General features: G+C 35.2%; 1 protein-coding gene across 4 annotated transcripts; it reads right to left on the reverse strand.

Moving 5' to 3' along the window:
- Nucleotides 1-238: 238 nt before the first annotated feature.
- LOC113295806 (serine/threonine-protein kinase tricorner-like) lies at nt 239-10,373 on the reverse strand. 4 transcript variants are annotated; one of them, XM_026544134.1, is made up of 14 exons: nt 10,121-10,370; nt 9,150-9,529; nt 7,464-7,638; nt 7,008-7,091; nt 6,291-6,532; nt 5,380-5,605; nt 4,943-5,022; nt 4,785-4,869; nt 3,874-4,005; nt 3,664-3,777; nt 2,600-2,647; nt 1,436-1,520; nt 1,053-1,109; nt 239-954 (listed from the first exon to the last, which is right to left on the reverse strand). In XM_026544134.1, exons 2-14 carry the CDS (start codon nt 9,371-9,373, stop codon nt 812-814), a joined length of 1,695 nt encoding a protein of 564 aa, XP_026399919.1. In that variant the 5' UTR covers nt 9,374-9,529; nt 10,121-10,370; the 3' UTR covers nt 239-811. The 4 variants fall into 4 exon arrangements, with proteins under 4 accessions (XP_026399919.1, XP_026399923.1, XP_026399928.1 ...); XM_026544138.1 differs by having other exon boundaries at nt 9,150-9,470; nt 10,121-10,369; XM_026544143.1 differs by lacking the exon at nt 1,436-1,520 and having other exon boundaries at nt 10,121-10,373.
- Between the last annotated feature and the right edge of the window lie 472 nt (nt 10,374-10,845).

Genomic DNA, 10,845 nt, shown 5'->3' on the forward strand with positions numbered 1-10,845 from the left:
GACCTTGACATTTTCTGTTTTGACCCTGTTTTTTAAGTGGGCTCGAAAATTGGAAACTCTTTTCAAGCCCAAAATCAAGAGATTAAGATAGAGTGAGGAGAGGGTCAAACACTTAATTCCCACTTACATTGGATGAAGCAGAAAACATAAATTTTTCCGACATGTCACTGCTTGTGAATTTCTTTCCACAAAAGTCGGAGACGTTATTTTTATCGAAGTCATTCACTTTTTAATAGCCTAACACAGTATCAGTAAATCTTTATTGAAGTTATACCAGTAAATCTTATACATTTATCGACTTCAAGGAAATCCAAAATCACATGAAGAACGTAACTCTTGTACATTTATAACTTCTAGATTCATGTCAAACTTAATAGTAAAAGCCTTGAGCTCTGGGTTCTAACCATCACACTATAACAGTCTTATGTACTTTACATTTATTATCACCCCTAAAAAAAAGAATATCAAAGAGTAGTTGTCTTTTTCTTTTATGCAGTGAACAATCTCTATAGGACAAGTTAAACAGGCTTACGGGACACAACAGTTGCAAACAAATTTACATGTGAAGACCTGAGTAAAGTGTATCATTTCCTTCTTCTTTCTCACCCTCTTTCATCTATCTATACTAGAAAGGGATGGATTACCCTTGTATAGGAGCCTGATAAGAGAACAAGCAAGCAACGACTCATATTGCACCAAATCAACCATAAACCAAAAATAAAATATCGGTATCTTCTTCTTTTCTTTTCCTTATACTCTGTATCTATTTTCTTTCACTATGAACAGCTAATTAGAAGCTTTGCCTTGTAAATTATCTCTGCCGAGGCTTGTTCTGATAAATTGGAGGTCTACTTGAGTTCCATGAAGGTTCTGGGATCTCAGGAACTTCAGAATGTGTAGGTAAAGGGTTGACATAGCTTGGGGCTGTTTGCTGCTCAGGAATTCCGTCTGACTCTGTGGATTACATTCATAGATGAAGCAAGTTTCAAAAATAAAATTTCGGTTAAAGAAAAAGATCGCAATTACAAACTGAAGTGATTCAATTATTTTACCAAATAGAGACTTGATTGATGGCCGTTTTGGCTTAGTAGTCTTTTTCTTTATCTCCGCTACATTAAACAATGAAGACACAACAGTTAGCTACTTCACGAAGAAATAATATAACATGTAATGATGCAGAATCCATATGATCAAGAATTGAGCCACAAATAAGAATAAGAGTTATTATATGAGGTTTTATCCCCATCCTACATATTCCTAATTTACTGAAAGAGAAACTAGAATATGTGAATGAGGAGCAATGATCATGGCCTACATTCATGCGGATATGAAAGGAAAATACAGCCACCATAAGCTACATCAGAGAGACTTAAGATTTAAACATATACAGAGACTTTCCTACGAAATGCTACATGAGAGAGAGAGAGAGAGAGACCAATGCCAGGAACATGATGCTCGTTAACAATCTCAAAGTTTTTGTATGTATATCCAACAAAATTCACATCCTTCGAGGAGAGCATCTGAAGACATTGGAGCCAAAATAAAATAAAATTAGTCACATGTTATGTTACAACGACACGCCTAAAAAACAAAAATCAGCCGTGTCAATACATATTTACTCCAATACTTCAAGATACAACTCAGTTAGAAAACTTTGACTAAATTATTAGATATCAACTGCTGTCAAGATAAATCAATACTTTAATATTAGAAAACTTGGGTATTTTACTAGATTCTACGAGAAGTTTTAACTTTAGTAACAAAATATTAGTCCCAAATCAGTCCACTGATCTTGCTCTACATATTACACGCATATATCTTGCAAATTCACTACCTTGTAGAGTTATATATATATATCTATGTTAAACTACTAAATTCAATGATATTTATATTCTGTGTGCCGTGTCCACGTATTTTAGTTTTTTAAGTTGTCGTGTCGAAGTAGCGTATTGGATACAAGACACTGACACCGTGTCCTTGTAACATAGGTCACATGGAAAAATATTGGCATACATACAAGCAAACATAGATTAAGTTTATTAATTTTTTATTAGAACATATGAGGAGGTATTATTTGTAGAGAACTATCTTAACAGCTCAGAAATAGATCACATCGTGGAGGTTACTCATGCTTAGCAGGTAATTTCGTGCTGATGGTTTGAACATATTATTGTAACTGAGACTCTGTTGCAATGTTGTACATGCTTACAGCTTACGCACATGGAAATTTCATCAGCTGGCTGTACCAATCAATTAATGAAACAGCTAAGGATCATATGCAGTCAATCAAAAATTGGTGAAGATCTTTACGGTGAATTCTCTAAACATTCTGTGGCTGAATACTTTGTGATTGATTCATTATTGCGAGGTTACGATTTTTGCATGAATTAGAAACTTATTTCAACCACTTGTATATCTATGACACAATTTCATTTTCAACAGACAGTTTGTACCAGCAACGAGCTCTACACAGTATATACAGTTGTCCATCACAAGATACTAACCGGTTACCCCAGGTAACACGCAAAATACGGAGTTGGGAAATTATGATATTATGAAATCAAAGCTATACAAAAAAAATAAAAAATCCGACACTTACTTTCCTCCAGGGACCTGATTTTGATGGAGCTTGACTTTGATCCCCCGACTGCATAGATGCACTTGCGTAATCAGAATACATGTGAAATGAAGAAAATATTCACAAAAAAACACCCACTAATAGGCCAAGCCTATTAAAATTTCCATATCTAAGAATTTCGCCAGGGTTGAGAGCAGGCACCACCAGCAAGACAAGCTATACAAAAGCTGAATCCTGCGAAATTCATGCTCATCATACACAGTCTTACATCATTATCATTACTGAATCAGCTCCGATATTTTCCTTGATTTACCTCCAAGATGAAAATAAACCTGCAGACTCCTTTTGTAATACAGCATTATAGCCACAAGATACTCAAGACTCCACATACTTGATATCTTTGAAACCGCAGTAAAAAAAAAATGATCGACAGGTAAGAACTAATGTCTTCCATCTATGATGAATGAGAAACAATGGCACATCCCTCTACTCACCCATCCTACAATGTAATTCTCACTCGTTCAACAATCAGTGAACATTCCATAAAGAACAAAAGAAAACATAATAATAATGCACTAAGTGTGTTTATAAAGATCCAAAAAACAGCAATATTAGCGATATGATGAAAGGATAAAATTCTTATGGCTATTTTGCTTGGGGGGCCAGATCAACGATCATAAATGTATAGTCTAGAAATGCACTATCTTTTACCTAAGATCAAAATGTGCCATCTCCTAATTGCCTGCTAGCTTTAAAGAGCTACAGTGCAGGATAGCACATTAGCACTAATCAAATTCTTCTCTGTTTATGGCAGAAAAATGCTGTGGCATCAGGGTTTTCAACATAACCTACAATTTTAGTGCCTCAACACCACCTCTGACAACATATATCTTACAAGTTACAGAACATATGGAATCCACAAAGACATGAAGCATAAAACTAAGCAGAAAATGCTACATCAAACGCGCCAGTTCTTGGGCATGTTCATGAGTTCTTTCAAGCATGTTGCAGTGTTGGTATAAGTTAGATCATTAAATATTAGCCACTTGACATAAAAAAAAAGATGAAAATATAAATTAAGATACCTCCTCAAACTTCTCAAAATTCTGAGTATCCAGTTCATCTTTAACCTCGGGTATGAATGCAGCTTCCATCTGATACAACCTATCCCATTGAACGCCTTTAAACCATGGGTGCACCTAAGAATATTCAGCATCAACCACACAATATTCAGCATTCCAATCATTTTACCAACAAAATAAAAATTAAAAAAAAAAATACATAAAAATGCGAACTTTAATTTCATAAGCTCCTTTAGTCCCAAGTCTCTGCTCCACATTGCACAACAATTTTCTGATGAGGTCCTTAGCCTCCACAGACAGCTTTGCTTCCTCGGGGAATTTCAAATGAGTCCTCCAATTTACAATCTCCATAAAATTTAGAATTATGTGTTAGATACAGAAATAATAAGAATTTTAAGAGATCATGTTACAGTCGACGGTATTAGGAAAGAAATAAGAAGGCTTCTGAAGTTTGCATCAATTTGTGGTACATCCTATAGTATAAAGTTTAATCTACTGTATAATGTCATATTGAAAACAAAACGTGTCTAGCTGTTTGATTCTCAACCATGAATCACAATTTTAAATAGGTTTTAGGTCATACAACAGCAAAATCTAAGTTCATTACCAGTGGAAAGTAGTTTCACGGAATTGAACTTACCGTGTTAATGATTCTACAGGTAAAAAATCTAAAATCATTTAGTATAGGAATACAATGACGGATCTTAACATAATCTGGAAAAGGGGGTTTGGTATTATTAAGTCAACAACAGTAACTACAATAATACTTGAGTAACACAAGACTCTCGGGTGCATCACATAGCAGCATAAACATCCCAACTTGATCGTTTCTACAGAGGTATTTTTCAATACTTCAACTTATTGTTAAAGAACTAAAAGATACTTAGCCAAAATCGCAATGTTGATGATAATAGTACTTGTATTTCCGAACAGGCCCCGTGTTTAACATTTCAATATATTAGCAATCAGCCTAAAGTTGATTTTAGGGATGCATTCAACAATAAATCCAAGATCTAATCAATTTAAATATTCAAACTCATACTAAATACTCATACTTTGTTACTCATATGGAGCAACTATTGGTAGATATTAATCATTCAAAAATTCGCTAATGTCTATTTTACCTTTCTGCAAGTAAGGATTGCCTCTTCAGAGTAAAAAGGTGGATAACCCACAAGCATTTCATACATAATTGCTCCAAGTGACCACCTATAAGAAACAAGTTAAAAAATACGCACCAAATATGGTATCAGAAGGAAGTCATACATGAAGAATGTCTAACCAATCACACTCCATTCCATATCCTTTCTTCAGTAGAACTTCTGGTGCAATGTAGTCGGGCGTCCCGACGGTGGAATAAGCCTGAATCATGATCACAGAGATAATGAAAATGAAACCCTCCAGTTAGGGGACAAAAAAAAAGAGCCGCGAACCAAATAACCGATTGCACTCGGCAAACTGTAGAAGCGTTAAATCTTGTAGCCATTTAAGGTGTTAAGTGAGAGATGTATATTACAACAATTGGAAGCCCATAACTACTTTTTCAAACAAGCTAAAAAGAATTCGATGAGTGATAAAACTAGAATACGGTCAACTGGTATACATCATTACGTATGAAAATGAAAATCCAGCTACTTTCATCTAAAAACACAGCATTATCCATTGCAATTTAATATTTTCTAAGATATTGCCAGAGCCAACGGGAAGGAAGAAGCTTACCAACATTCGCCTATTTTTTTGCCAATGTAACAATTGTTCCTGTTGTGTTCGCCTTGGAGCAATAGGCCCATTTAAATGCTTATCACTATCCAATGAAGGTTTAACACCAGGGTCGTTCACACTAAGTTGTGGAAAACTACTACAATCCAAGGGCTTACACAATCCAAAATCTGAAAGCTTCATATGGCCAAAGCGATCTAGCAATAAATTATCTGGCTTGATATCCCTGTAAGAAATACAAATTCACACTGCAATTATTACTTTAAGAGTTAAATGCAACAAAATCTAATAACCACAATGCACAAACAAATATGACATGAAGATCAGAAATACCGGGAGGATTATCTAGTGGCACAGCAATATGGTACATTTGTAGCTATACATAGCAGAGGTAACAGATAGAGATCACCCGTAGAGAAAAATATTTACCAGGAACATTCCTGAGTTCCTAACCGACTGAAAAATGTTCAGATGGCCTGCTAAATTGTATTCAAAACCATTCTGTCAAACTGGTCACCAGGGTCATCTTGATGCGTTTTGGTTCGGCATAGGATTCAGTCGTTTGTTAAATTTGAGTCAGTAATTTAAATTTTGCACATACAAGGGCAGTTAAGTCTTTTTGTAACATATCTCTATATCAATGGTAATACACGGGGCATTAAGCATGTTGAGTAGGCTAGGAAAAATCACAGAGTTTTCTCCTCTCCTCTATTAAGCATGGACAGTTTGCTCAAATAGTGCTTCTTTAAAGTCTAGTCCGTATCCTTCACTATGTTCTGTAGCACTGGATATTTAGTTGTAGCGCATAATGATAGAATTCATTAACTGGAACCTCTACCATGTGTACTATATGATCTAAATAACAGGTCTAGTTTCAAATGATGAAGATGGTAAAACTGCTTGATAAAAACCTGTGAATATAATTGTGCTTGTGAATAGATTCGATGGCAAGAACTGTCTGTCCAACATAGAATCTAGCCTCATCCTCACTCAAGGTATCTTTGCGCATTAGCAATGTCATCATGTCTCCACCAGGAAGATATTCCATAACCAGATACAGGAACTCTGTGTCCTGAAAGGAACAGTAGAGCTTGACAATGCAAGTACTATCTACCTCAGCAAGAAGATTCCTTTCGGCTTTAACATGTTCCACCTAAAAAATGTGAACTTAAATGACGTCAATTTATGAAACTAGAATATAAATATACAACATGGGCATGATATAAAAATTATAAGTAGCCTATGCCGCATAACACATTGAGACCGTGCTTTGATAAAAGGTCTTCCTAAACGTTGATTACTAATATAGAGGATAAATATGTACTTTTGAAAATATGGGTTATATATTTATTAAACTCATGGCTTTATAGCCTATATATATGACAAGCCTAAAATGTTGATGTTTGGTTATTTAACATTAAAGTGAACTTGCAGAAGATATAAGATTCACAAATTAATGTGATATGTTCTTTAAGTAGAATGGATTTAGATTTCGGACGAGATAACTTCTCACCAGGGACAGTTTCCTTGTATGCTAATAGCTATATTAAGGATCTCTTTGCTTAAAGGTTTCAGAAACGCCGTGTACGATTTACAGGACATAAGAAAGAAAATCTGTTTAAAAATACCTGGCCCCTGCGAAGCATCTCTGCTTTCTTCAATTTTTTCATCGCATAAACTTGCCCGGTGGTCTTTTCTCTACATATTCTTACCTGAAATAGTTAACCAATCTGTATGTTCAAACATCCTTGGGAATACAATTTTAAAATGCACAATATATAGATCAACATACAATCTCTACCAACGCCCTCAAGAATGAAGAACTAAAAGACAACCAATACATATTAAGAGCTAAGATGCTATGTTTTCCTCTGCTAAATCAACTATCTATCTTTTGATAATAAATAGGCGATGAGGTGGAGTGCATGAAAAAGGAATAAATTCCAACCATCATCAAAAATCCATCAGGCGCCTGAGGTGCGCAAATACAAATTTGCACAAAAACTGAATACACGATAAATTCAGGATAACTAAACTATTTTTTTTAAACACGGTAAAGAAATCTTCGTATGACGAAGACATACCTCTCCGAATGCACCACGCCCTATTATGGTCAGAAGATCAAAATCATCAACACCCATTTTGTGTCTCTGAAGGCGCATATACTCTGTCTCTTTTTTCTCCAAGTATTTCAGAAGGTTATATTGATCTTCCTCAGAAACTTCACCATCAGCCAGCTTCCTTTCCAACACCCAACGCCTGAAAAAATTGGAGACACAAAATGAGTTACAGAAATTTAGAAAGGTGTAAACTTTTTGTATTATTGAGCTGTATTACAAGTTCAATATATGTATTATAAATTGAAGAATGCATAAATTCGTACCATCACAGAACGTGAAAATGATTTTATAATTAGTGTTTTCTGGACCTGAATTACAGGAACCAAAATATTTCCCCACTTTTAAGTTTGGCCACTTTAGATGAGAATTTAACATGGTAAACCATAGCCAACTCCATTTTAAGAACTGAAGTTGTCTTTTCCCTCTTGGAAATGACTTCAAAATGCTTCCTTGTCTGATACAGAAGGAGCTCGTGTACCAACCACAGGTTTTCCTACTTCTCCCATACTTTCCTTTGCCTCACATACCATTGGCTTAGCACACCCAGGCACTATTTATTGATCCGGTCATAGTAGAATAAATTGCCCCAGGGACTTTAATTCTTGACATCTTGATCACAGCTACATTTTCTTAGTCAAGCACCATTATATCAGCTCAAGTCACACATGTCTCTACTTCCATCTGGTCAAACTTGTTTAGTTGACTATAGAGCTTATGAGTGCATTTCCAAATAGTCTGCTCTCTTTTCCACTTAGTGAGCACACATAAATTTCATTCTGTTGACAGTATCTCAGGACGCCATGTAACTACTACGTTTTCTGGTTGCATATGGATCATTGACTATAATATCGATTAACTACTACGTGTATTTTTCAGTTGCAGTACCACCCATCTCACCTTGAAAAAATTCCATACTCACTTTTTATAGCACAGGAGATAGCAATAACTATTTCGAAATTGAGGTGGATAAACTTTACCTTCACGATGTTGCTTCATCAAGTGCAGTGCAACCCAGTAGTACCAGAAATCCCAGATAAGAATGTACTCTTCTGACATTATCATGTAGGCTAGTATATACTTCCTACTAGGAATCCCTCATATTCTCTTCACGCAAATCATGTTTGCACAATTCGAAATTGCAAAATCACGACAATGAACCCTTCTAACTCTTTCACGTGTCACACCTACAAATCCGTCCGAATACTGCAACTCTGTAAGCTTCACTTCAATAAACTTCTTTCTAGTCATTAGATTTTTGGTATTCTGCACTCTGATCCTTCCACAGTTGCTTCATATTCTGTATCTCATTAGTTGGTTTCGGAGAAGCAGACTACATGTATTGTATCTTGACATTAGATAAGATACTTTAAGAAAATGGCATCCTGATGATCTAAAATAAGACACTTCAAGGATTTGACGCATGACCAGATGGACAAGTGAAGAGCTGGATCTAAGACAGCAAACACAGTATCTACTACGGCTCTGCCTTGAACTGTTAATCTTCCCATAAGCACACAGCAAATCATCTTCAAGTAGGTCCAAAAGCAACACAAATATAGATACCACAAAAAGCAAATGCAGCAACGCACTAAATTACTACAAACAAGAAAGGCTCAAAGAAGAAATGGGTGGTATGAAACAGTGGTATACCTTTCCTTTCTGTCTTGCAAAGACTTCATCTGAGACTTGTAATGATTCTCAATGTACTGCTTCGCAGCTGCGACCTTCTGTTTGGTGGCACTTGAAGGTGCTTCCTCACTGGGACCCTTCTGTATGTCCTTCCCATTTCCCACTTCATTCTTTTTTATTTCCCCAGCTTTTGGTTTCTCTGATCTGGGTTGAAACTTATGAAACCAACTCCTCGCAGAATCCATTTTTTCAAGTTTAACAAGTCAATCACATATAATCATGATTTTTCATAGTATATACATGAAACCAAGCTCCAAATTTTCTTCCCTATACTCCAAAAGCCTGAAATATTTGACACAGTTTACAACTTTCACTAGGATGTAAGATATATTCACCAAAAACTGTAAAAAAAAAAAAAAAGTGTCAACAAAAGAACAAATACTAGACAACATATTTGCTAGAAAGAGTAATTTCACGAGAAATTTTGCTCAGGACTACAACCAGGAACTTGATAAAATTCTCCTTTCCTAATTTGATTACCAAATGAAAATTTTCTGATATCTTCATTACTAAAAAATGTAAAGTTTGTTTAATCTTTTGGATCTAATTTCTGATATCTTCTTTACTTAAAACACTACATGTTCAATTTCCAAATGATACAGTAGACTTTGCCCATTTCATTGAAATCCAGAAAAATCTCAACTTTTCAACCAATTTTAACAACAGCCGGCGTACAACTCATTTCTTGTCTAAATTTGCTCCAATAAAAAAAATAAAAAACCCTTCATTGATTGGTTTCAAAAAAAAAAAAAATGATTCCGCATTCTCCAAAAGAAAATTTCAACAAATTCAGCTCACAATATACTAAACAGAATGAAATAATTTCGAGAGTTCCAGTATAAAAGCTTATACTGTGATTTCTAACACTTTGAAACTCAAAAAGATTACTACTTCAACAAAGAATTCGGAGAATATTGTAAGAAAAACATTACCTTTTATTCGAGAGATCGCAACAATGAAACCCTAATTCTTGAATGATATAGCAAAACGACTCTTCGTTACTTTCAACTTTGACTCCCTCTCCCTCTCTCTCTGCGAAGAAACGCTTTCTATCTACCTTCCTTCAGCGCATTAACAATTTTCAAATAATTTTATTGTTATTATTAAATATTCGATTAATTGTAATCACATCCCTTGTATTTTCAAATAGCCCAGGGAAGTCTACACTCTGCACCATTTAGGTGCGTCAAAGAAAAATCAGCAGAAACCTTAAAAATAGAAGGATTTGGACTAAATAAAAAGAAATGCTAAAGGGGTGGTATGGGCCGTGGGGGGTCTTAGTCAGTAAGTAGGTCAACCTAATATCTAGAATAAGTATCCTTGCCAAATGCTTTGCAGTTTGCACCAAAGACAAAGATAAGAATTTCCATCGTGTGGGGAACTCTAACTACTCCCTCAGTTCCTTTTTAGTAGGCCGGTTTCCTAAAATAAATGTTTCAAAAAATAAACTGGTTTCCTAATTGGGAAAGTCAAATGTTACTTTAGTTTTCTGGGACCATTTTTCTCTTAACTTCTTTTGATGACAAGTGTCATGTGGACCATTTCACTATACTTCTTTTGTTGACAAGTGTCATGGGGACCATTTCACTTCACTTCTTTTATTGACAAGTGTTATGAAAACCACTTTCAATGATTAGTTCTCTTAGTTTCCTTAATT

The sequence above is a fragment of the Papaver somniferum genome, chromosome 1, assembly GCF_003573695.1.
Source record: "Papaver somniferum cultivar HN1 chromosome 1, ASM357369v1, whole genome shotgun sequence".
NCBI classification, from domain to species: Eukaryota; Viridiplantae; Streptophyta; class Magnoliopsida; order Ranunculales; family Papaveraceae; genus Papaver; species Papaver somniferum.

Coding starts and splice junctions, on each gene's coding strand:
- LOC113295806 (XM_026544134.1), bottom strand. CDS start 9,373: ATGGATTCTGCGAGGAGTTGGTTTCATAAGTTTCAACCCAGATCAGAG. Junction 5,606..6,290: donor AAGCACAATTATATTCACAG/GTTTTTATCAAG, acceptor TATTTCTTACAG/GGATATCAAGCCAGATAATT. Junction 4,006..4,784: donor CAATCCTTACTTGCAGAAAG/GTAAAATAGACA, acceptor AATTTTATGGAG/ATTGTAAATTGGAGGACTCA.